The sequence below is a fragment of the Macaca thibetana genome, chromosome X, assembly GCF_024542745.1.
Source record: "Macaca thibetana thibetana isolate TM-01 chromosome X, ASM2454274v1, whole genome shotgun sequence".
Lineage (NCBI taxonomy): Eukaryota > Metazoa > Chordata > Mammalia > Primates > Cercopithecidae > Macaca > Macaca thibetana.
The window spans coordinates 143,760,591-143,786,730 of record NC_065598.1 but is presented as its reverse complement, the minus strand read 5'-3'; the positions used below and the strand labels follow the sequence as shown (position 1 = coordinate 143,786,730).

General features: G+C 40.4%; 1 protein-coding gene across 4 annotated transcripts in view; it reads right to left on the bottom strand.

The window, feature by feature from the left end:
• AFF2 (ALF transcription elongation factor 2) overlaps positions 1 to 26,140 on the bottom strand; it is a 498,347-nt gene that overhangs the window by 16,450 nt on the left and 455,757 nt on the right. For all 4 annotated transcript variants that reach the window (XM_050775184.1, XM_050775181.1, XM_050775182.1 and 1 more), the window contains 9 exons: positions 23,274 to 23,433; positions 20,369 to 21,379; positions 18,541 to 18,662; positions 14,071 to 14,293; positions 9,897 to 10,186; positions 9,272 to 9,335; positions 5,405 to 5,541; positions 997 to 1,068; positions 547 to 640 (listed from right to left, as the gene is read on the bottom strand). In XM_050775184.1, the coding sequence (XP_050631141.1) occupies positions 547 to 640; positions 997 to 1,068; positions 5,405 to 5,541; positions 9,272 to 9,335; positions 9,897 to 10,186; positions 14,071 to 14,293; positions 18,541 to 18,662; positions 20,369 to 21,379; positions 23,274 to 23,433 (2,173 nt within the window). The remainder of the gene's footprint in view (positions 1 to 546; positions 641 to 996; positions 1,069 to 5,404; positions 5,542 to 9,271; positions 9,336 to 9,896; positions 10,187 to 14,070; positions 14,294 to 18,540; positions 18,663 to 20,368; positions 21,380 to 23,273; positions 23,434 to 26,140) is intronic.

Here is a 26,140-nt window from a genome sequence, read left to right as displayed (position 1 = left end):
GCTTGCAAGTTAAAAGCCCCAGTTCCCAACAATATGGCCTTGTTTGTTTGTTTTGATAGCCAAAGCAATCAGTTGTTTTTAATTACAGCTACTGAACTCCAAGACTCCCCATGGCCAAAGGTTTTCCAGGGGTGTGGATGTGCACATAGAGCCAGGGTGGCCACAGTGACTTCTCTCACTTCTGAGAGATTCCTGGGCTGACCTATCATTTAACAAAAGACTGGCCATACCTATAGCCACAAGTTGTGCCCACCTCACAGAGCAGCAAAAAGGTGACATACTCCTCACTGCAACCAGGAGGTTGTCAAGGGTCATTTGTGAGTCTGGAAAAAAGTCAGGGGATTGCACTATCGTGCCTTCTCTCCCTGGAATCAAATCAGACATAAACTCCTTGCTGAGCCCTTAAGGAGGGAGAGGACGGCCATGGCCAGCAGGGAGGAGAGAGGTTAAGCCTTTGGCAGCATTTGACATTCAATAACATGCATGTCATGTCTTGTTAGTGATTTTATCATCATGTACCTATAAATTATACAAAATAAGGATTACCTTAAAATATTCCATCAGTGATCTGGAGTACTTCATAGCATGGTCCTTCTTCAGCTTAAACATTCTCAAATAGAGGAGTGATAAACATCGGTAGCTGTGGTGATAAGGAAAGGCTTCTGTTAATGTCAGTGCTTAGTGAAACTTATAAACTGTTAAGAAGAATGCTGATTCACAATTTGCAGTTACTCTCCTATGGTTAGATTGAGAAACATAAGTAAATAAAGAAATTCTAAAGAGGGAAGGGGCAAGCGTTAAAATTCCATTTTGATAAGGGTATAAATTAGGAGAGTAAATGTTTAGTCAGCGACTGAAGAAATCCATTAGTTATCCTTTAATAGTTTAATGGAAAACAAGAGTAATGATCTGGGGTAAGCAGCTTAAGTTGATCTAGAGTTTTCAAATCCTTCTATGACATTTCAGCAATTTTCTTGTGGCCTCCATGGGACTCACCATAGTACTGCTAGCTTTTTGTCCCCATCCGAAGCCAAGGGACTTGCAAAGTTCTTCAGCCTCATTGCATACCTTTGAAGAGAAAGAAAAAGCTAAAGTGGAATCTGTATTACCCTTCAGAAATGCCCAAAATCATTGGTAGTCTGATTGCCTGTATGAGTTATTCCCACATTTGCTCTGGGCAGGAGGACTGACCGGTGCATGTGGGCAAAAGCATGCTTCCCCGAAAACACACACAAAATCGGGATCAAAGCGTCATAAGAGGACTCATGTGAAATACAGAGTTCAACTCTGAAGAAGGCAGTGAAATCATGAGCCTTAGGACAATGCTATGGAATTACTGTGAGTGTGTGTGTGTGTGTGTGTGTGTGTGTGTGTGCATGTGTGTGTCTAAATGCTGGTAAAATACTGTTTCTAGGCACACTGTAGCTAAACGACATGATTGGTTTTCAATGAGAGGTGGACAAGAATGTCAGTTTCAGTTCAGTTTATGACAGATTAGGTAAATAACATACAACTATGTCTGACATGAGCAATCAATCACACAGTTAAAAGGTCTTTTCTAATGGCTCAGGTTTTGAATATATTCCTATTGAAAGTGTTTTTTTTGTTTTTGTTTTTAAATGAAGGTCGATTTCACAGCATTTTAAGGTCTAAGCACCCTTAATTTATGATGCTTGTATATTTTGTCTTTCTATTCTCCTTAATTGTTACTGTTCTGCACTGGGGTGATAAAAGGTTGAGTAGTTCCCTTTTTTTTTTCTTCTAGTCAAGTACATTCCATTCAGGGCATTTAGACTCTTGAAAATCGATTCATTGCATAAAATCATTGTCTGAACTTTAATGCAATTTCACAGGTATTTGTGGTAGAATAAGTAATGGAGTTCTGTGTGGCAGAAGGAAGTTGAAAATTCTCATTTATAAGAAGGCTATGGAAAGCCTGCAGGACCACTGAGCTGGCATGCCTGACTCCTCACTTTCAGCAGCCTTCGCCCACAGAACACTGGGGAGCCTAGGCTCACCCCCTGAGACTTGGCCTCCGCAGCATTCTAGCCGCCTTGCTCTCCTGGTTATTGCTCTAGTTGTGTTGAGTGAACATTTTCCAGGAAAGGCACTTGTACATTTAATGTGGGCCCCTTCTTTTGTTGCAATATTAAGCAAAGGAATTTTTTATTATGTAATAAATCTAGCTTTCTTTGACAGTTGGATCACTGAAATGTCAAGTCATTGTGATGCCCCACTTGTTTTCACAAATACATTTCTATTGCAGATTCCCAGAGCTCAGAGCAACTATAATTACTTGAATGAAGAAAATGGGGCTCTCTCTCTGTAGCCAGCATACTGTCAGGGAGAGAGTAATAAAAATTTCTTCAACATAATATTGCAGTACTAAAAACTATGTTCATATTACACTCACCCTCTAATTGCAACCAGATTTGAAGTGACTTGATAGTGGAGTTTCAATTGCTTAAATGGACCAGAAGACCTAGTTGCTTTAACTCATTTCATTCCCAACTGAAATTCCTCTCATTAAAAAATATTATACACACATGTAATTTACAGAAACTATAAAAAAAAAGTAAAAAATAGAGAAGACATAAACGGGTACATGCAAAAATGGTGAAGTTGGAAACAAAACAAAACAAAACTAGTTGAATCTGAATGAAGTCTTTGGAGCGCATCAATGTCAACATTCAGGCTGTGATACTGTAATATAGTTAAGTAAGATGTTCCCATTGGGGCAGACTAGGTGAAGGGTACACAGAAACTCTCTGTATTAGTTCTTACAACTGCATGTGCATCTACAATTACCTCAAAATAAAGTTTAAAAGCATTGACTTTAAAGTGAATGCTTGTAAATTCTCCACTGACTTTCAGGTTTCATTGAAATAAACTTCTATGGGAAGTAAAATAGCATATAATAAAACATAAATCATGCTTTTTCCCTAAATAACTTTTTTCAAATAATTAAAAGAAAATTACTTAATGATTCACATCGCACTTTTACCACAAAATGAAATTTGTATTTTACTTTCATATTTTTAAGACAGCATGTGTTTTCTTAAAAGAAAATAAGAAAGAAGAATATGCAGAGAGGGAAAACAGCCATAATCTCACTCACTTATTACAGCTATGATTTCATTTCCTTTCCAGTTTGGTTCAGATGCATATACAAACTTTTCATGATCATAATTGTAGTGTGCATGTTATTCTGCAGCTTGATTTTATTTTAACATCATATTATAAATATATTTTGTGTGGCTTCATAGTCTCTGTCATTGTTGTATTTCAATCGCTGCAAAGTATTCTGTTGAGTGTCTACTATGTAATTACTTTTCTATTATTATTTGGTGTGCTTCCAATTGTGTGCTATTATATATAATGTCAAATTGAACATCATACCGATTACTTGTTCTAGTCTTTACAATTGTTTTCTTCAGGAGAGAAAACTCAGATTTCCACAGTTAAAGTACTGGATCAAAAGATATGAATACTCATTTGTATGGCTTTTCCTACACAATGCCAAATTGCCCTCAATTTACAATAATCAGTTTCCATTCCCATCAGCTGCATAGGACAGGTCTCGTTCACTGCTAGGCCTTCTTTTGCTGTAGTTTTTAATGCTAGATATTAACATTGTTACGTTTTCTTGTTAATTTAAAAAGTGACTTTTTAAATTTGCATTTTTGAATGAATAGAGAGCATGAATTGTCCCTGTGTTTGTTCACTAATGTTTCCCTTCAGTTTTGAATCCTTATAATTTTTGCCAGTATGTTCATCTTGTGTATCTTTGAAAATCACAGGTAGTTTTGACTAGACACTGAGCAATCAATTTCTTCTTGAAAGCTACAGAATGGTGGTGGTGCCTTTCACAGTATATAAAGTAAGTCAAGGAGAAGTACTTGACACTTTTCTCGGTGCCTACATTTCAGAGCAGTGCAAAGAGAAAGAAGGCTGATTGGCTCAGCAGGCAAGGCTAGAGCTGCCCTTATAATCACCCTACTTTTGTGGCTCTAACTAAACTTCTGATTCTATGTCAGCAGAGTTGCTTTTATTTTAAAAAAAAAAAAGTTCTTTTTATCTTTTGGAATGTGTCACTGGGAAAATATGCACACTAAATCTGTCCAATGTTTGTGTGAAGATTTAGGTACAAATATCCTCAGATTTGTAACAGTTAATGCAGATACAAGCAGGATAGTATAAACCAGTCCTGGCATGATTGATTAATCAAGCCAGATGGAACTGGACATAAGGACTTTTCAGGTAAAAAACTGCTTACTTAATCAATCAAAAGTGATTATTTAGTCCATCTAGTGAACGATGGTGCTTATTCACTATTCAGGGGTGGATTAAATTATTGTACAAATATCTGCAAATCACTGGATAACACCAGAATGGATTATTTCTTCTTCTACCTCTTCTTCCTCTTCTTCTATGAATTTTTTTATAACCCAGAATTTCTACACCACCAAGACCAACAGCCAGAAAATTTCATTTAAAATATAAATGGGCCGGGCGCAGTGGCTCAAGCCTGTAATCCCAGCACTTTGGGAGGCCGAGACGGGCGGATCACGAGGTCAGGAGATCAAGACCATCCTGGCTAACACGGTGAAACCCCATCTCTACTAAAAAATACAAAAAAACTAGCCGGGCGAGGTGGCGGGCGCCTGTAGTCCCAGCTACTCGGGAGGCTGAGGCAGGAGAATGGCGTAAACCCGGGAGGCGGAGCTTGCAGTGAGCTGAGATCCGGCCACTGCACTCCAGCCTGGGCGACAGAGCCAGACTCCCTCTCAAAAAAAAAATAAAATAAAATAAAATAAAATATAAATGAAACCAATAATGTGTGCAGTTAATATCCCCTCTCCTATTCTCATCCTCTCATCTGTACTGCCAGCCCCTACTACCACCTCATCTATTTCCCTAATTCCAGACGCATAGAAAGTTTACTCCACACCTGCAGCCTTAAACACCAACTCCAAGTTGGAACAGGGCCCCTCCCTTTTTAATAACCAAGATAAAAATTCTTAGAAAACATGGTTTGTAATAGAAATCCTGAGAGCACCATTTTTTTGAATTATAAAACTGCACCTTTGAAAAGACAAGTCAATGCTAAATGGTAAAATGATTATACTTATTTCTACCCACTACATTTCCATTTTAATGTTACGAATATTGAAAATTATAACACTCACATTATAACTTCTGGAGGAGATAATTTATAAAATCAGTGTCCATCAATTATAAATTTTCCATGATATTAATAAAATAGCAAGAACTAATTATGATGACTTCTAAGAGGATGGCTTGGACAAATTATTAATAAGTGGAAATGATAAATTTTTAAAAACATAGCTTCTAATTCTAGCTGAAATGAGTGTAGGAAGATGATTGCAGAAAGGCCATTCACCTGAGGAGCTCCACAGTCTCAGAGTACATGGTGTACGGGGACTTTGCTTCCAGAGGGTCGCGTTCCATGGCATTGCCACATTCAGTGAAGGACAGGGCGGCATCAGCATAATTCACAGCTTTGCCAAATTTCTCGAACTGAAACAGGAAGATGACTCGTCAAGATGATACTCTCTGTTTTCTCCTTCATATAAAAGAGTGGTTTGAAACGGGGGTAGTTTTGCCCCCTTCCCACAAGGAACACTTGGCAATGTCTGGAGACACTTTCAGTTGTCACCCCTGGGGAGAGGGGGCATCTGGTGAATAGGGACCAGGAATGCTTATAAACTTCTGCAATGCCCAAAACAGCTCCCACAATAGAGAATGAGCTGGCCCAAAATGTCAGCAGTGCCCAGGCTAAGAAACCCTGATACAGAAGACAATGTATGAATTGGTCTTAACAATGAAGTTACCGGCTTAAGGTTCTATCGTCATGACACCAAGGTTAGCTGAGAAGAGAAAAATGCAGGCAGGGTGTCATATGTAGTTTCTGGCATTGTTGTTGCTGTTATTGTTATCTTTTTGCTGGACCTGATCCAAATCATTGCCTCAACTAGTTTCTATTCATGAAATTTACTAAACTATCCAGTCATTGTAGTGTCCTATAGACAGTACTTGCAACTAAGGGCTGCTTTTTATAAGTCTCATGGACAATGAACACATACATTTTTGCTTTAGAACTCTTTGTGAGCACATCAACTTCACTCTCAGGAGAAGAATAACAAATTGATGCTATTGTCATGAAAAATGGGAAGCTGTAGTATGACTGTTGACAATAATCACATCACTTTCATTGTAAATGATAGTTTGAAATAGTGTGTCAAAAAGCCAAAAAATATAGTACTACTAAATATTTTAGTTTAGTAAAATTTTATTGCAAAGGTTTTAGCCCTGATAATGGTCATGATTAAACTGACTTAGACATACTGATTTCTTTTTTATGTGTAATGAATATTATATATGACACTTTTATAGTGAGTATTTTATAACAGGATTTAACATTTTCAATTTTTGATAGCAGGATGTAAGAATTCCACTAATATGGTATTTTATGTAAAAGAAGGAATATAATGCAGATTTAGCTATTTTAATTTTCTTGTATACCTTTTATCAAAATATTTTCTCTGCAACTGTGAAAGTTTCAATTTTCAAAATGGCAGAGTAGCTGTCTCTAGTAAAGGATTAAGTACAACCATAAAATGATTAGCTAAAAGTCCTGCAGAATCTCTTATTGTAAATGACTTTTTACAATAAATGTTCTTCAGCTTTTATGAGCTGCAGGAATTCTGTGGTTTTCTTTCTGTAAGTTACTGTGGAGAAATACTGGTTTCAATAAAATTCAAGCTGATTTCGTGAAAACTTGTATACATATATGCAAACCAGGTCCTTTCTCTTTTGCCTTACAAGATAATTTCCTTAGGTCATCTGGCTCCACTGGCTCTCCCATTTGGAAATTGTTCTTAGATCCTGATTTCTGAAAGTGACTTTTCATTCATAACCCAATAGCTGGAGAGATCTGTGAAGATCACCTAGCCTAAAGCCCTTCCTCCCTAGGAGTAGCTGATGTCCAGACAGAAAATTACATGACCATAGTGCCAATTAATAGCCAAGTTATGCCCCACCCCTGGGACTGTTTCCCCATCCATAAAATGAGTGGCTTAAACTATAAGGGTGCTTCCCAGGCTAATATACACATAAGGCTAGCAAAAATATCATTCCTCTAAGTGTTCCTCAACCTTTTTTTTCAATATCACCCCCCTACCACCAAGAAATTTTTAAGATACCATCAGCCCTCTTTATCTGTGGGTTCTGCATCCATGGATTTAACCAATCTTAAATCAAAAATATTCCGAAAAAAATGAATGGCTCCATTTGCACTGAACATATACAGACTTTTTCTTGTCATCATTCCCTAAATAACTCATTATAACAACTCTTAACATAGCATTGCATTGTATTAGATACTATAAGTAATCTAGAGATGATTTACTGTATATTAGAGGATGTGAACAGATTATATGCAAATTGCCATTTTATATCAGAGACTTGAGCATCTGAGGATTTTGGTGTCCGAGGGGGTCCTGGAACCAATCCTCTATAGATACAGAGGGATCACTGTATTTTTTCACCTACCCCCAATGAAATTTTAATACAAAAAATATACTTATTCTCTCTTTATGCCCTGTGGCCCCTTGGAGGGTCACACCCCATTGCAATAACTAAAACTTTTTCACCCCATCTCCAAAACCAATTTTTGCCCCCATAGGGGCAGTGTCTCCCCAATTGGGAATGCACATTCTAAATGGATTACGCCAAATGTGATCCCTTGAAAGACATATATATAAACACAACCTTGGAATGTAGAGTGTTATTAGTTCATAATTATATGTGTATATGTCTGCAGCACTGATTTTTCTCAGTTCCTCAAACATTTCATTTACATGGTCTCCTGTGTACATCCCAGTCTTCATCAGCTCATGTAACAGCTTGTCAAAGGAACATGTGTATGCTCCCTAACCCCAATTTCGACAGATGGCAAACCCTAGGAGCACTTGAGTGCTCTGTAGTGCCATAGAGTTGAGGACATTTAGAGAAAACCTTTGGTCTTTGAGGCAGCAGCATTGCCATCCAGTGCCTTTCAAATCTCTCATCACCTATACAATGGTCACAGGTACAGTTTGTCCTGGCATCTCCAATGGAGTTAGCACCCAGCCTGCCTTGTCATTTTTGTCTGCAGGAGCAGGGAAGATTGTTTCTAAGGAACAATTTACACCACAGAAAGGTTACCTGCAGACACTAAGCAATTTGTACCACAGCAGGGAAATGACAGAAAGTAGGGAAAAGGCAGATGTAAGGACCATGGACAGTTGATGTTGGCCACATACTAGTCATGGTATTTCATCACAGCATTCCCAATATAAAACACTACTGGGACAACTAAGTCCTAGCGGGACACAATGCAATGTTTGAGGATGCTATTTTTTAACCCAATGGGGTTTAGTCAAAGTGAGAAGCCTGAATTTAGGGCCTTCCCTAGGACAGTGGTTCTCAAATATCTGCACTTGGGAATCTCCTGGGGAGCTTTAATACTCATTCCTGGGTCCCAGTCCCAGAAATTCTTATTTCATTGGTCCGGGATATGGGGTAGGCATCAGAGTTATTCTAAAGCTTCCCATGTGATGTGTGGTTGAGACCCACTGTTAGGAGCCTCAACCAAATCAAACAACTCAAAATGTTGAGCTTATCACTGATCTAGGTGGCTAAAACATTTGGAGGCAGCTGGGTAAAATATCTTGAGAAATCCAGATGACAGCATTTCTTTTCTCTGCTTGGGACCCCAGCCTAATTGAGGGGCTCACTCTGAAAACATGTCATCAAATGCAGCAAGGAGCTGAGTTTTTCCTCAGGCCTAGTTTTCCCAAAGCCAATTTTTGAGGCCATTTAGACAGCTCTAAACAACTCTCACATTCTCACATGACTTCTGGCTTACTGGACCCAAAAAGCGCATCATTTCCAGGGAAGTTTCATAAGTCATTTCAAATTCACTTGAAAGATAATGACTATGGTATATGCCATTGAGCTTCTGAAGTTGGGGCAAGGGGAAGAATGGTGGGAAAACAAATGACATGATAACCAAGCCCTGAGAACTTTGGGAATTACAGAGCTAAGTAATTTACCAGCTCAAATCTCCCCGTGTCAGGGCAGCAATGTGTTGACAGGCAGGTGTGGGCTGTGCTACTGAAAATTTGTTTGGAAACGTGCTTTCTTTGTTTGCTTTTGAAACATAAATCCTTAATGGGAACAAAGCAATGAGAAAAAGGGAACCTACCAGTGCATCAGCTTTGTGCTTCAGCTTCTTAGCTTCTTGCATGTAATAATCAGCATTGTGAACCCTAAATAAACAAAACAAGCTCTTTCAGAAACCAATGCTTCATCTTTTCATTAAAAGACTGAATCATCAAACCTTTTCTGCTATAAATTTATTCCCATATAATGCCTTGAAAAAGGCAGACTAATGCTGTCATTCATATCATAACCAACCTTGAAATAATACTGTAAATGAAATCTGAAGTACATAATGGCCCATTAGGATAAATAACCACATCCTCCAACCCCAACCATTACAGTTGTCCAAACAGATCAAACAAAACCTGGCTATAAATCTGTGTGTTGGTTATATGTGAGGACATGGATAGGAAAGGACAAAACAACCTGCCTTTGCACCTGCCTTTGGAACAGTAACAATGCTGCATAATTAAAATGGGACAAAAACATTTCTTGGTGGGGACAGAGTGGTGAGTGTGTATGCAGCGGGTGGGGTGTACTTTTAAGGGTATAGGATTTGATGCTGAGGTCTTATTTGGGGTGACACATGCATAGCACTAGAAAAGCCATGCTACCCCCATCCCCCATTCACTACTCCAAACTGTCCATGATAATCTGGAACAACATACGAGTCATCAAAAGTGAGCTTGGGTCTCCGGACATTAGTGCTGCTGCTGGATAGGAGGGGCAGAGCTGCCCAGGATGTCATCTCCAGGTGACTGCTATCCATGAGGCCAGTAGTGATGGTAGAGGTGATGGTGGAAATGGTAGTGGTAGTAGTTGTGGTGGTGGCCGTGGCGGTGGCAGTAGCTGTGACAGTGGTGGTGACAATGGCAGTAGCAGTGACAGTAGCAGTGGCAATAGCAGTATTGGTGACAGTGACGGTGGCAGAGGATGCCTTTTTTGGAGTGTCTCCCTCCTGGGAAAAAGGAGTACAAATAGTTTCCATTAGGTCCAGCTTTTTAAAACATCTTGTCATAAATGCTTTGAATGTCAAGCACGTTAAGAAAGAAGGTAAAAAAAAAAAAAAGAAAAAAAAGAAAAAGAAAAAGAAAAAGACAAAGAAACCAATGCACACAGCTCGGATAAATAGGTGACCCTGGATATTTTATGAACACCATGAATCACCAGCTTTTATTCTATGATGACACCAAACATCAAGATAATCGGGTGCTGCGATTACATAGCTCCACCATCCCATTAAGACAGCCACGGCAAAGGTCTAAATCCAGTGGTAAATGTGAGGGAGAAGGGAAGGAAGAATATAGAGAGGAGAGAGGAGGAGGGAGGGAGAAAGGAAGAGATGCATGGACAAAGAGAGGGAGAGATAGAGATATTAAATAAATCCCTTGACCCCGATGTGGGTATTTTTGATAAGGGAACCAACCCAGAAGCTTTCTCTAGGGTAAGTAACGTCCTCAGGTCACTCTGCAAAATACCAGATACAGTCCAGCAAAATACCAGGAAATTGTACTCTAATCATCCCTGCCCTGGCTAAACTGAGGTTGAATCAGCCCTTTTGTTCATGTGAGGCGCTTGACTGGTTTCTAGCTAAGTGAAATGTGAGTGTGTCTCTATTTTGTTTTGAAATCTTGGGATGGTGAAGCCTCATTTCTACCAAGTCCAAAATCAAATGGGTAAAATACTTACAAGGGCTTTGCTTTGAACTGTCATTGCTATAGAGAGGATGGAGAAAGGAGGTGGTAAGATTTGTAATTATGTGACAGTGTAGTATCACAAGACCACCTGCTGTGTTCAAGTGGCCGACTCTGCCCTCCCGCCCCCAGCAACTGTAGGACTCTCCTGACTGTTCTCTCTCTGACCATACTTCCCACGGTGCCTCCTCTTCCTTCTGCTCTTCTGAATTGGTATCTCTCTAAGGTTGGTGTTCCCCAAAGTTCACTCTGCAGATCTCTTCTTTCTTGATATGATCTGTCAATCTTGTGTGTTATTGGCACAGATTCAACAATAAGTAGGTAACACCCAAATGGAAACCTCAATCTTACCCAATCTCCAAAGCTCCAGCCTACAGTGATCATCTTAGGACAATTCCACCAACATGGCCATTAGCACCTCAAATTTTTGGCAAACCAAATCACTAATCAAACCAGTTTTCTGTTTCTGTTAATGGCAGGATGGTCTTCCCTGTCATCAAAGCTGAATTTCTCGATGTCAATAGAGTTTCCAAACTGAGTTTGGCACAATTACACAGGGAACTGCAGTAGTATCTGGGCTAGGGACACTGAAACTGGCAAGGTAGAGACTCCCCACCTTTCCTTGCATCTGAGCTGCTCTGCTTTAATCAGCTTTATATATTGAAGTTCCATAAATTATTCCATTTTGAACAATGATAATGCTCCTAAAACTCTTTTTGAAAACCACTGCTCTATTTCATCTTTAATTAACAGTTAATTGTAGTTAATTATTCCTATTAATTGTATCTCCCCAATATCTCTCGAATTTGTCCCTTTCTCCCTCAAAGCCTCAAAATGCAGGCCCTCACGGCTTCTCACTGAGACTAACAAAGAGTCTCCTGGCTGGACTCCCAGCCCTTGAGCTAGCTTCTGCCTCCACCCTCATTCTGCTGTCTGCTAGCTTGAGCTTCCTGAACAAATTTTCTAGCATCTCCCTGCCCTGCACTCAAATACAAACTCAAGGCTGAAGCTCCTTTGCTGGCACTCAAGGCCCTACCTGATTTGGCTGCAGCTTTCTGTCCAATCTGCGACTGTTCCCTTCCATGAACCTTAGTTTCAACTGAACTGAACATGCCCTTGCTTTTTTCACTTTCCTGATTTGATACATGTGAAGTTTTGGATTTCAAAAAGCCTTCCATTCATTTCTCTCTTTTTTTTTTTTTTTTTTTTTACCACCTTGTGATAATTTATTCAACTTACTATTTTCATTGCATTTTGAAAATTTTAAAATTGTGGTAAAATACACATATAATAAAATTTATCATCTTAACCATTCTTAAGTGTACAGTTCAGTCATGTTAAGTATATTCACACTGCTGTGCAACCAATCTCCAGAACTCTTTCCATCTTGCAAAACTGAAACTCTGTACCCATTAAACAGTATCTCCTCATTTACCCTTTGCCTTAGACCCTTGCAACCCCCATTCTACTTTCTGTCTCTATGAATTTAACTACTCTGCAGAACTCGTGTCAATGGAATCATATGGTCTTGGCCTTTGGTGTCTGGCTTATTTCACTTAGCATAATGTCTTCAAGGTTCATCCATGTTGTAGCATATGACAGGATTTCCTTCCTTTTCCATTTTTGTGGATAGACTACATTTTCTTCATCCACTTCCCTTCATTTTTAAACCCTACTCATCTATTAAGGACCAACTCAGGAAATGCCTCCTCCACCAGGAAAACTGCCTTATGCCTACAGCCAGAAGTGCTTTAATCGTCCTTGGACCATTCAGAGACCTGTCTCTATCCCTGCCCTAAGACACCAATCACCAGCTATTTTACATTCTAGTCCTTTGAGCCCATGTCTCATTGCTCACTTTAGACTGAGAGCTCTTTGAACACTGGAGCCATCTCTGATTTATGATACTGTCCCTCCACCCCACAGCCCAGTGCCCTCAGCGTTTGCTGAGTGCATGCATGCACGTATGCACAGATGTTTCCCATAGTCAACAGGGTCACTTTAAAGACAAAAGCCAAATGTGAAATGTATTTCTTATATTTATGTGGATCTTTTACAGTTGATCCTGGACCTTCTGAATATGAAATAATTATTACCACCTAGATCTCACTGATATAAATGTGCTGAGAACCTATGCATCTGCAAATTGCTATGATGGATACGAAGAAAACAAATATTTTTTACAAACTAAACATTTTAAAGGAAACAGAGCCATAAAAAACTTGTAAGCCAGCTCCATGTCTCCACTGCCACAGTCAGATTGGCCTAGACCAAACAGTTAGGCCAGCCCAAGACAGTGTCATTTGTCTCTATGGCCAAGATGTGTGGCAAGAACCCTGAAACATTATATCCACCACACGTGGCATTTATGTCAGTCCTGGCACATCTGACTGGAAATGGCTGAATTCAGCCATGATCATGTAAGTTATATAGAAATGTCATCTCTCCGTACTTACTCACCCGTTGAGTCAATAAACAGGACTTCATGCCTAAATGGAATAGAGAAGACTCTGCGAGCACAAAATTGCAAACGTTTTTGGAGCTAGAAGAAGCTTTATAGATCATCTAGTCAAATCCACTCATGTTATTATCTCAGAGATGTTTCCTGATTGGCCCAGAGTCATAGAGCAAATTTGTTGCAGTGCTAGCACTATGCAAGTTGAGAGTTAAGTGTCTTAACTCACAGGGTAAGGCAAAAATTATACCACAAAGTCTTCCAGATTTCAAATCATTAATAGAAAGAAAGAATGGCCCAAGAAGAGGCACTGGTTGCTCACTGCTATCAGAGAAGCCTAATGATTTCCCTAAGAAGGATGATATATTTCTAGGAGCAAATATTAATATATTTATCATGTTTACCCAGTAGATTTTAGCCCTTGTGGAAATGACTTTGCAGATTCTTTTAAGCATTATCAGTGTCATAATAACATCTGTAGCATTTATAATACCTAATTATTTGTGACAATATACTAGGCACTATACAAAGAGAAATAATGGAGAGTTTGTGTGTTTGTATACACAGGCCTCTCATACTTTTTCTCTGCATCTTCCTCCCTTCCTCCTGCAACATCCCCAAATGATCAAGTTAGATGAGCTGAGTTAACTTGTTTCTATCCAACAATTACAGTATTTCTTCCAAGATGCTTACATTTACCGATATCCCTTTGAAAGTAGCACAGAATTTGCCTTCAGTTCTCTTAGGTTTGGTAGATGTGATTTGTCCAGTCACAGAGATGCTTTTGTCTTGACTAAAGGGACCATTATTGCCACTGACATTTCTGCGGCGTGGAGGGTCCTCTGGCAGTGGGGAAAGTGGAGGAGGAAATAGTTTCTCTTCCTTTCTTCTATTTGCTCTCCTGGATGAATTATTTCTGTGGAAAACAAAAAGTGTAGGGTGTCATAAAGTCTTCTCTTTCTTTATTCTGATTTTCCCCATGATGCTAGTACTGTCAGCTGAAGTCATATTTTAATTGCTATCCCTCTAACTATGGTGAAGAGTATATATAAAAATGCATATAGACATGGATATAGATATCTATATAAATACAGATATCTCTCTATATAAATATAGATATATGTATATATATGTATCCAAGAATAAATTCATGTCTTTGCAGCAGAACTCCATGACAAATGTAAATGTCTAATGGAGTGTGCTACAGTAGGATATTTTCAACTTTTCAAGATTACTGTTAATTAGATTTTTATGGAAAATACAATGAAGACTTTAATCCCATCATTTTCCAGGATGGTTCCTACTTATTTTGCCCTAGGACTTAACTGCACAATCATGCAATAAATGGCACAATAAACAATCAGTGGAAGAATATTTTCTTAAGAAATACTATGCTTATGCATTACTTAGAAATAAATAATGCACTAAATAGTTTTGTGACATACAATGCAAATTGTATATACAGAATGTTCTACTCCAACACCAAGCATAATGAGCCTCTGACCTTAAATTGTTATACTGAAGTACTGATGTACTCCACTTTACAAAACTCCATTTAAAAATATTATTTCGTCATATTCACATTAGACATCTGCAATTTTAAAAGTACTCCCGTGCTTTCAAACTGATTTATCTGCCCATTAAATGGGCACCATCAAATAGTCTGAGACTTCAAATAAAACAGAACAAGTGAAACCTTATGCTAGCTGCTTAACATGGTAATTGGGTCATGGATTTTCATTTTAGTTACTGTCTTAGACTAATCAATGAAGATTACTTGAATTTTAATCTTTTCTTAGACAACTAATATTGCACTGTGCAGCTATTTACTTTTCATGATTATTGACTACATTTTCAATAGCAAATTAAGTCAACAAGAATTTATGTTTTCCTCTTGGTCAATTTCAGTCAGTGTCTAGAAATATAGATTTACAATATCTCAAAACAACAAATCAAAGATGAACAAGCATTCAAGTGGTCTGATTCCCTGAAATAGAAGTCAATGCAGACCCCTTGGCCCACTTCCACTGTGTTGCACAAATTTGCCAGTTGTAATATGTGTCATCTTCTCCATCTTTTGTTTCATAAATGTGGCCCTATGTTAATTTTTATTGTGTAGTGAAACTGAAAAAACACAACTGTTTCTGTCATTACCTCAATTGATTAAAATTAATTAAAAATAATTTCCAATGGATTTTAAAAATTGCTTTGACATGTATAACCATTTTAAAATACTAGTGATGCCTGATTAAAATGATGGTGAATATATGGATCAAGATTCTTGTCCATGAGGAAGCTCCACAAATAGCAGATCACATTAAGTGTAATAATTACAAAGGCACCAGGCCTTTGGGAATTTATATGTGTGGATGTCAAGCATGGCTGTGGCATCTACAGGAGGTGAATGGTGGCTCATTAGCTGTAACTACTCCCCCACTACTTGAGCTGCCTGAGAAGAAACTGGGGGCTGCAAGGGAAAGAGCTACTTCTGAGAGGCAGTTACTTTGCCATTGGCAACTACAGTCATGCAATGCCTGCCTGTCTGCCACTAAACCAACCAGTGGGAATTCATTGCATTCTGTACAGTGAGCACCCGTGACCTGGCCCTTTTACATCTGCCTGGTCATGATCTGGAACCATGGGGTCTTTAAAGACTTCTTTGGTGAAAGACACCCAGAGAGCATTTTCTAGAGACCACTCAGTCATTGTTACGACTTCCAATTACAAAAACAGCTTTTACGTCTTTGGGTACCTCTTCCAATAGGCCAGAGGAGAACAGTAGAGAAAAGAAGAGCATCACCACCTGCACTCAATTCTTAGAGGGTCTGCTGAAGGTACCAGCTCTAAAACAGAAGGGGAGGTCCAGGAGAGTCCTTCTGTTGAAGTATGGAGAACTATAGCTGTCATAGTCTGGTGTGGAATCTTTGTTAGGTTTAGAATAGTCATTTAGAAAAGTGAATGTTGTCTCCCATTTTGTTTGAAAGGTTAATAAGGCACAAAGGAGCAAAGCTTGAGGAGAGGATTCCCAGGAGGAGACCGCTAAGAGGTCAGTCATTGCTTTATTCTTCCTCAACTCCAGAAAGTTTTCCAGAGAAAACTCATCTGTTTGATGGGCATAAGAAACTGATTGAGGCTCTTTCTGAACAATAAATGCTACAAGGGAAACACTGCTTTCCTACCTACTAGAAAAGCAGAGACATTGTAAAGATAGTGGATTAAAGACACCATTTGGTGTAAGGAACATGGCTGTGCTACAGTCAAGCAGGCATAGGGCAGCAGGCATAGGCTGAAGTAAACAGCCTAGATGACTCAGTGGATTGGGGCACAAGCACACAGTCCCACGTCTCATATAATCATAGCCATGAAGACGTAACATAGAGAAGCTCACCACCTGGCTCTCAGCCACTATTGTTTGTGTAATGTATAAATGTAACACTCACCCTGTGAAGGAGCTGCTGAATAAAGCTATGTCTCATTTACCTGCTGTCTCTTTGAGTGTTCTTCCAGCTCCCTGCCCCACATCCACACACTCGCCTCAGACCTCAGCTGGGGCTGGACCCCAACCCTGAGCATGACATTTGGTAAGAACCAACTCAAATGACTAGATCTTTATGTAATACTTGGTCATCTCTCTTTTATAAGATGGGGAAAGTGACAGGCCACTGGGTCACCTAGAGAATGTAGCAGTGGGGACTGAAGGTTGTGGCAAGGCTGGATGGCCCAAATTGGTCCAACCCTGGAAACTGAGGAAGCAGTGCCACCACAGCTATGCCATTTTAGTACTTCTTCCTTGCAAACAGTGGAGGAGGGCTCTGGAATGACCATGCCTGACCATCAGGGGAGCATGTCTCCTCACCTGCCTGGTCTACCCTGAGGTGAAGGGGTCAGGTTGCTCCACTGGAAGGGTCTCTAGTTCTGAGAACTTCAAGTATGTATGTGAAGGGATGTTTCAGAGCAAAGTTATATCAGAGAATACAGACGCACCTCACCAATAACTACTGATCCTCAGGGAAAGAGCAGCCCAGGACCCAAATCTCCTTATTAGTTAAACCAGATCTAGTGGTAATTGATCTTTTCTTTCCTTTCATCTCAAAACAACAAAGATGCAGACAAATGTAAGCTGATAACTTATTTCCGACATCTTATCTGTAGCAGATTGATGCCATATCACTGATGTTAAACTGTAATCTGTGAAATCAATTGTTAGCAGCAGTTAGCCAGATTGCCTCTCTGCTCTGGGCTGCTAATAAGCTCCAAAACTGGGCTTTGATGGAAGTAATCTCTAACGTTGAATGAATTTATGGCAATAATTACTCAGACAGAATGGTTCAAGTAGCTGACATGATTGTTAGTTAAGTGATATTTATAAGACAGAAATAACTTGGTCACAATGCTTGGCAGAAACAGAAGGCAGGACTTCTCTGGAGAAGACTCAAGCTGTTTGAGTGAGGAGGTGCCAGGAGGCCTCCTGATGGACTCTGGAACCTTCCACACAGAGAGAGAAGGAAAAAGGGGTGCCAGATCCTTGGAATGACATGTTTGGGGAGGCCAGAGAGATGAGCTGTCTGGGAGTGGCCCTCGTCCTGGGACGGCTCTGTGTCAGGAAAAGCCGGCATTTTATGTTTTCATTCCCTTGGCTTCTGTGGAATTCCGGACATAGCTACTGGTCCTCAAGATTCATATCAATGTTAAGTAATGACATCAAAGAGGAAGCAGCTGCCTCATTCTGTCAAGATCAAAAAGTTGCTTTTCCAGGGAAATTGGCTAATCACCATCAGAACTGAACGTTGGGTAGAAGCAAGTGATCTGGTGAAAGTGATAGGGCTTCTCTTGACGCTTCTTGTTAATTTATTTACTTCCTTTTACCCTTCACTGAGTGCTAAAAGTTCATTTTGACTAATTTTAGTGATAAATCTGAATTACAGTAAAGAAATGTTGCTAAAAGCTCATGGAGTCACCCCAATTCTGGCAGCCTATGTTCTACCCCTCATCACACCCTTGTTAGACCAGTGGCCAGGGACAGCTGTCAGGCCTTGACTGAGAGACTCCTGTTTTTTACCTTAAAGTATTCTGGGGTAGGATCCCCCAAACAGGTTCAATCAGGATTTCTTAGGAGTCTGAACAATCATACCAAGCCATCATATAGAGACAGGGCAAACTCACTCTCTAGTGTTGGGAGGCTTGTGGGGTGGGGCTGGTGAGATGCAAGGGGGGAGCAAGCAGATAGTTGTGGCCTCCTCCAGGCGCTGCTTCTTCTCAGGGATCTTCTCTGCAACTTCTGTTGGCTTTGACAAGGAAAAAATACACAGAGCTTGAAATGCATGGCACCATTCAGACAACCATATTTTATACACTAAAAACATGAGCAAGATACATAGTTCGCTTTTATTTTAACTTCTAGATTAGGTAGGAGAGTTAAATGTGCACCTTTGATCAGACAGAAAAGCAATCAACTTGCCTAGCCTAGTCCTACCAAGAAGTTGGCATTTGGGAGAGTGGAACTGTGTGATCTGAACCTCTGTGTAAAGACTGACTGGCATGAGAATCTCACGACAAAAGTAAAGAGAATCTATTAAATTTTGGACACTTCTCCCATCAACAATGCCCCCACAAATGAGTAGTTTGGAAACTAATATTGTAACTTGAATGTAACATAAATCCTGTCCAAGCAGCATGGGGATCATGGCTGACATGTAAAGACTGCTTACACAATGAGCACCATGCAAGGAAATGAACCACATTCAAAGCACACCTTTGGACTTTTGCATGTGCTGTTTTGAAGGTACATTGTCAGCTGTGGTTATACTGTCATCATCACTAAGTGTGGAGAATCAGTGGTAGGGCAAAGATCTTTGACTTCTTGGTCCCTATTTTGGAATATAGGTTGAGTAGCCATTATCCAGAATAGTTGGGACCAGAAGTGTTTCAGATTTTGAATATTTTTGAATTTTGGAATATTTGCATTAAACTTACCAGTTGAGCATCTCAAATTCAAAAATCCAAAATCTGAAAATGCTCCAATGAACATTTATTTTTCCTGAGTGTCATGTCAGTGCTCAAAATGTTTCAGATTTGGAGCATTTTGGATTTTGGATTTTCAGATTTGGGATGCTCAAACTGTACTCTCATTAGGTATGTTGGTATGCAACTCAGAGAGAATACCCTCTGTTTTGGAACTTGTAAAGTCAATCTGAATGATGACTGCAATCATTCTTGCAGCATCCTAGTCAGTAGGATGGCCTGGCCACAGTGGGGGCTGCAGCTCAATGAGGAATCTTAAGTCTTTCCTGGAAAGGGACAGAATAAATGAAGAAAGGACTGAGAACCAACCTCCTTTCTAGCCACTGTGACAGCACTGGGACAGAAATAAGATTACCTGAATATCATCATGAGATAACATCACTCTTAAAAAATCCTACCCTGAGATGTGGAGATACAACAGAATGAGCGTATTGGATACCAAACCATTTCTCTAGACGTTGTTCAAATGAAAAGGGCTACTCTGGATTTCACCTTATGAGTATACTTTATAGCCTTGGAATTCAGCTCTAACCTCCTGCAGGTAAGATTTTCCCAAGTCAAGCCTACCACATAGGTCAGTGATCCCAGCAGGCTGGGCAGAACATGTGGTTGTAGGACCCAGGAGGCTCAGAGTATAACTAGGCTGTGGAGATGCTAATGTTTGTCCAGAGAAATGAAGAAGCCCCAGAAGATGCATTTGGACATTGAGGGCACTTGCGTATTTTTCTTTCCTATGCATCCTAAGTCCTCATATGCCATAATGGACACTCTTGCCACTGGCTACAGATCATTCCTAGTTTTTCCTCTCTAGTCATGTCAAATACTGCATTTCCCACAGAAAGCATCATCACCTTTACCAAAATCTGCAATGCATTGCCATTGGCTTCCTTGAAAATGAGGCTCAAGATCAAGTTAGACAACAAACAGACACTGCTCACAAGCACTTGGCAGGCCACTTTGGACCGCTTACCTTGTGCTTACGCTTGCCCTTAGGGGCTGGTTTCTCCACAGCTGTGACAGCTGTCTGACGCTTGGGTTTTGTGGCAGTCTCCTTGTGGTCTGGCTTGGCAGGTGCTGCATGGAGTGAGTTGTGGCCAGGTACTCTAGAGAGTAAGTCAAGGTCAATCTTCACCCAGAGGTTTTTCAGGTTCTCATGATCTCGCAGAGGGGACAGCATTTCAGTTTGCATGACAGGAATGGGTGAAAATGTTGGCTCTTCATTACTGATGGATAAGTTGTTGTTGCTGCCACTGCTACTCATTAAGGTGCTGAGGGTCAGACTGGCACCACAGATTTCCTTGGATTTGGCAGTATTACCTCCAGAAATAATGCACGGAGGCAGGACTTTGATTTGCAGGGTCTCTTCCTGATCTGTGTTGGAGTCAGATGTAGATGAATCTGTTTCAATGAATTCCCGAGACTTTGGCACAATCTTGCCAGGCCCTCGGTACTTCTTCTTCTCGGTAGCCAAGGGCATGTTAGGTCTTGGTTCTTTCCTAGGGGCTGGTTTGTGGGCAGTGGCTTTGCTGCGGCCTCTTGGTGGGTCAGGAAGCTCCACGCTTTCTTTTTCTTTGGGAGTGCTGCTGGTAATGTTTGGTTTGGGCCAGGTAAACTCGTCAATGCTGGTGTTCTTCTCAACCTTTTTGGGCTGTTTTTTCCCAATTGTCCTTTGAGCCACTGTCTCACTAGTTGTTGACAACTTATGCTTCAAAGCCTTTGTTTCTGGAATTTTCTGAGTGGGCCGTGGACGGACTTTCTCCCTAATGAGGCTGAGGAGAGGCCTTTCTTTGGGTTCAGCTGGGACCTGACTGGCATTCGTCTTCACTTTCATCTGGACTTCCATTGGTTGGATGATTGGAGGAGGCAGAGAAATAGTCTCCATGGGTGTTTCATTTTGGCTACAAATAAAAGACTTGTTCTGGGATGTCACTTTGTTAAGCCATTTATCCAGTTGCCACTTGTTGGTTGAGGGTGGTTCAGGCTGCAGATTGAGAAACAGCAGCAAGAATGATTTTTACACTTGGGAAGGCTTCAAGAGAACCCTCAGTACAGAGACTACTACTAAAAGCCTTGGATGTCAAGTGACTGTTCACACATATACAAATACACACACTCATACACACACACCTGCACACACCCACTATCCATAATATTCAAATGACCTAAATAGCCAGATACAAACCAGCTGCAGTCTAGTTATTTAAACTCATTTCTACTCCTTCTCTGAAAATATTCTCTACTTTGGCCAGAAAGAAAAGAATTATTCACAGAGAGATGTTCTAGTCAGTTGGCAGGGATGCCAATGAGGGAAACCTATTTCCAAAATCCTTTATGGGAATCATCAGTCAACCTCTCACCAGGAGGCAGAGGTAATAGTCTCCGATCCTGAAAGGAACATAAGCGCACCTCAGGTATAATTCAAAAGGAAACGCTTTCCAGCTGCCAAAGTGCCAGTGCCTTCTATGTGATGCTGTCATTCCCTGCAAACAGATTAGGCCTTTTGTATTTTTACTGAAGGACAAAAAGAGTTTACTTCCAAAAAATAGAAACCACTGAGCTTTCTTTGGTGTATGGGCAATAACCAATTTATAGGGACATGCATGCAGACATTAGCATCCACTAAACCATGGCAATGATGTGTACTATTCGGGTCCTTGATTCCTAACTCTGAGTTCTGCCAGCTGAAAAAAGAGTCATCATTTTTATTACAAGAGCTCTTCTTTTGAAAGCCATCAGCTGAGGCTTATGGTACCAGCCAATAGAGGGTGACAGAATTAAAAACACTTGAGTAGTTGTGATAGCAACCTGCACAAGACAATGGCAGGCAAGGGTTGTGGAAGTTGTATCGGCTGCCATTGTGGGCAGCAGAGTTCTCGGGTTGAGAACATCAGCTCTGGATACACATAGACTGGGGTTTTCAGTCCTGGCTCTACCACTGTCTATCTGTGAGATCTTGGGAAAGTTCTTTTTAACCTCCTAGAACTTTATTCTCTCATCTATAAAACAAAGATAATAATAAGTACTCTGTAAGGTTGTCATGAGGATGATATGAGACAATGCAAGTCAAGAGCTCAGCACAGTACCTGACACACGCATGGTCCATGTTCAACAGGTATTTCTATTATTAATAGCAGTAATTCATTATTGTCTCCTATTTTTCTTTTCTGATTATTGAAAAACAAGTGTATGGAGATCCGGGGGTTGAGGGTGGAATTTACTTGCTGTAACCAAATGCAGGCTCAGGGAAATTGAGTAGCTATCCTGGACTCAGAGTGGATGTGAAGCAAATTCTTTTATTTCAAAATTATTATTTTCGTATTTCATGGAGCTGTGTTAAATGTCTTGGTGAATTATTATCAAACACACTTGAAGGATGCATATTAAAATAAAGAACATATAACATTTAAATAATCATTTTACCTTTAAGGAAAGCCATACTTCTTGGGTCTTACTTGCCAAGTGGCAATTCACACTTTAATCACTTTAATCTAGAGTAAGGGTTAGTGTCCCCAAGGCCAGAATTGGATCTTGACTGGCTTCATTGGTTCTCTCAGAAGACAAGCTGCTAGTCTATTCATTACTATGCTAGTTTTACTATGCTAAGAGTAGCTAAGTGAGTCACACAGCAAATCAGTCACACAGCAAATCAGTCACACAGCAAAACATGTATGCATGTTAGGACTATGTGAATATATGTTTTTTAAGAATGCTGTTAAACATCTGGATACTTTTCTGAAGTGGTTATTGTGCTGAATTAATTATTGTGCTGAAAGTGTGAGTGTGTGTGTGTGTGTGTGTGTGTGTGTGTGTGTGTGTTGAGGGTGCTGCCTCCAGGACAGGCAGATCATGGTTAGGGCTCTGGCACCTTTACTCACCTCTGGAGTGGCCACACGAGGTGCCTCATTAGATTCGCTGTCAGTGGTGCTACTTTCAGTGTCTGAATCTGACTCAGAGCTGCTCTCCGATTCACTGGAGCTGCCAGAACCCCCACTGGTTTGCACTGCAGGTGGGGGCTGGGGAGTGGCCAAGGGTGGGCTGAAAGAAAAACAACATAATTCATTGCCTCATTTACTCTCAAATCAGATGGAAAACAGCCCAGTTCAGCAGAAGGGCCTATGATCCATGAATTACCGGCAGAGTGGGGTTTACCATCCCCATTTTACAGATAGGAAATGTGAGGCTTAGGAGGTCCAGTGACTGGCCCAAGTTGAAAAGTTTGAAGAGAACCAGGCCTATGTGTATCCAAGTTCCTTGGCTTTCCATCACACTGCCTTGTCTTCCAGAAAACCTTGCCACCCTCACTCAACATAAAAACCTTAAGCCAAGTTTGCATGCCTTCTGGATGCGGATATAGATGTAGTGCCTTAGATGTTGAACTGTCCCTTTTTTTTCAGGTAAGATAATTTTTCATTTTTTGTTGCCCCCTTGTTCAATACCCCACAGGTTCATCAAGAGGCTCTGATCTTAGTGAAACATATGGTATATAGTTCTATTACCAAGAAGGAGTGAGTTCAATTTTAATTAGAGGAAACTGAGGTTCAGAAAGAGGGTGGAGCTGGTCTCTGCCTCCCAGCTAGTTGGAGAGCCAAGACTAGCACCTAGCACCCTGGCCCCCCAGCTGCCTCAAAGGACACTAGTTGTGCTGAGCGTATTCATTGCTGAGGGCCTGGTGCTCAGCCTCAAAGTGACTAGAGTTGGTCCTCAATTTCTGTCTGTTGGGTGTATGAATAAGGGAATGTGACAACACACTCCTAGGCCTCCTCCACCGTAAGTTTTATAACCTCCTTGTAACTCTTACAAGGAGGTGTGATCATAAGAGACCAATCAGCTGTAATGATTAATTTTAAGTTTGTAAAGCTGACCAAGCAAAGCGTTTGGAAAGTGACACCATTTGCTACTCTGCCTTTATTGATAATCAATACTCCTCCTTACCAATCGTTTGCTCTCTGTGTCCTATAACAAACCAGCCTCAGCTGCATCTGGGCACACTGGGGTATGCCATCACCTTTTTTTTCCTCATTGTCGCTTTGGACTGAATTTTCCTTTCTCTCAGAAATGGGTCTCTAAATTTGGGGGAAGGTTCTAATCTCCCTCTGTCTCTTCAGCCTAACCCCTCTTTGGAGATCAGTTTAGCTCATGGGGAGGGGGGTGCTCAGGGCCTGTTTGTCTGTTTGCCATCTACTGGGCCTTCACAGCCCCTTGCATGCAGCAGCAACTTGACTTGCTCTCTCCCTCGCATTCCCCAAATCTGAAGCAGCAGCTTAGTCAAGAGAGCCCAGTCTGGTCCTGGAGATCACCTGGTCCTGTGGCCCCATGTTTAAATGTGACAAAGAGGATCCGCAAGGATTCCCCAGCCCCCAACTCAAGGAGCACAGACATTTATTCATTGCCTGAACCCAAACGAGTTCATGCCCCCACCCCATGCCCTCACTACAGCCTCTTCTCCAACATTACAACTCTCTCGCTGAGCTGGAGCCATACTGAGTTGCTGCTTGGGAAGGAACAGGATCCCTTCAAAGCCAGCATGGGCTCCTCATCAGTCACTACTCAGTGCAGAGAGCCTTTCCACTTCCTGTGCCATGTGTCCTTAAAGACTGGCCCTTTAATCTCCCAGGTAGACATTTTCTCTCATATAGTGAAAGCTCATTTTAAACTGCTATCTGCTAAGTAAATGCGAACTACAAGTACATTCCTCTGTCAAGTACATCAAGAGATTAGGGAAAGTACAAGAAATAAGGAGACTACTGTATCTCCTGAGAACTGTGTGTCTTCCCCCAGCAGTAGGGGGAAAGGGAGGAGACCTATATAACAGGGCTCTTATTTCTCTGTATTCTTTTGTAGATCTCTCTTTAGTGTCAGTAATGATACCCTATTTAGGCAAAGTTATCTTTAAATCTAATCAATTGTTTTTGACCTTGGTTACTAAATAAAGATTGAGAGAACAGAAATCTAAGTGAGACTAATCCAGAGATTAGGCTAACTTGGCCTCAATTCCTCCCAAGTGAAGTTTTAAATATAACACAGAGCATTTGCAACACTGAGAATACTGGGTGGTGGATCGAGGGATAAAATCTAATTTGTATCCACATTTGTGATTCTCAAGTGAAAAGGCTGTTTTCTAGTATCATTTCACATTTATGCACTCATTTATTTTAATAAGAAGCTGGTCATCCTGCTATTACTAAGCTAAAATAGACTCTAGGTTGATTTTGGAATATTTCTGGATAGAGTTCCACTTACTAGATATTTTTTTTAGCAACTTCTGTAGGAAACAAAAAATCCCTGGGATTACTTCCTCAAAACCAAACACATTAAGGTGATACACATGAAGTACAGATGATTTATCGACCAAAATCAACTTATTCCTCAGCTAAATCAAAGTTTCATGGATTTAGTAGAAAAATGTGTGTGTGTGTGTGTGCGCGCATGTGTGTGTGTTTTGTATGTATCTTTCTTATCTAAAGCCCTTCTGAGAACAGATGTATTTTAGCATTCAGATGTTTCTAATTTTAAAAAGTAATATGCTGAATATACCATATATAATATTCTCAATGGGATCTGGATAAGCACCCCTTAATAAAACTTGTTACTATTGCTGCAGTAACATTCACAGTAAGAGGAATACATAAATGTTTTAAATAAATATCTTTACAGCAGTTTAGGTCAGGTTTTATCATCAAATGAGTTTGTCTCGAGGTTAGAAAAAAATATTGGTTCTCAGAACTTGTTGAATTTCAGAATT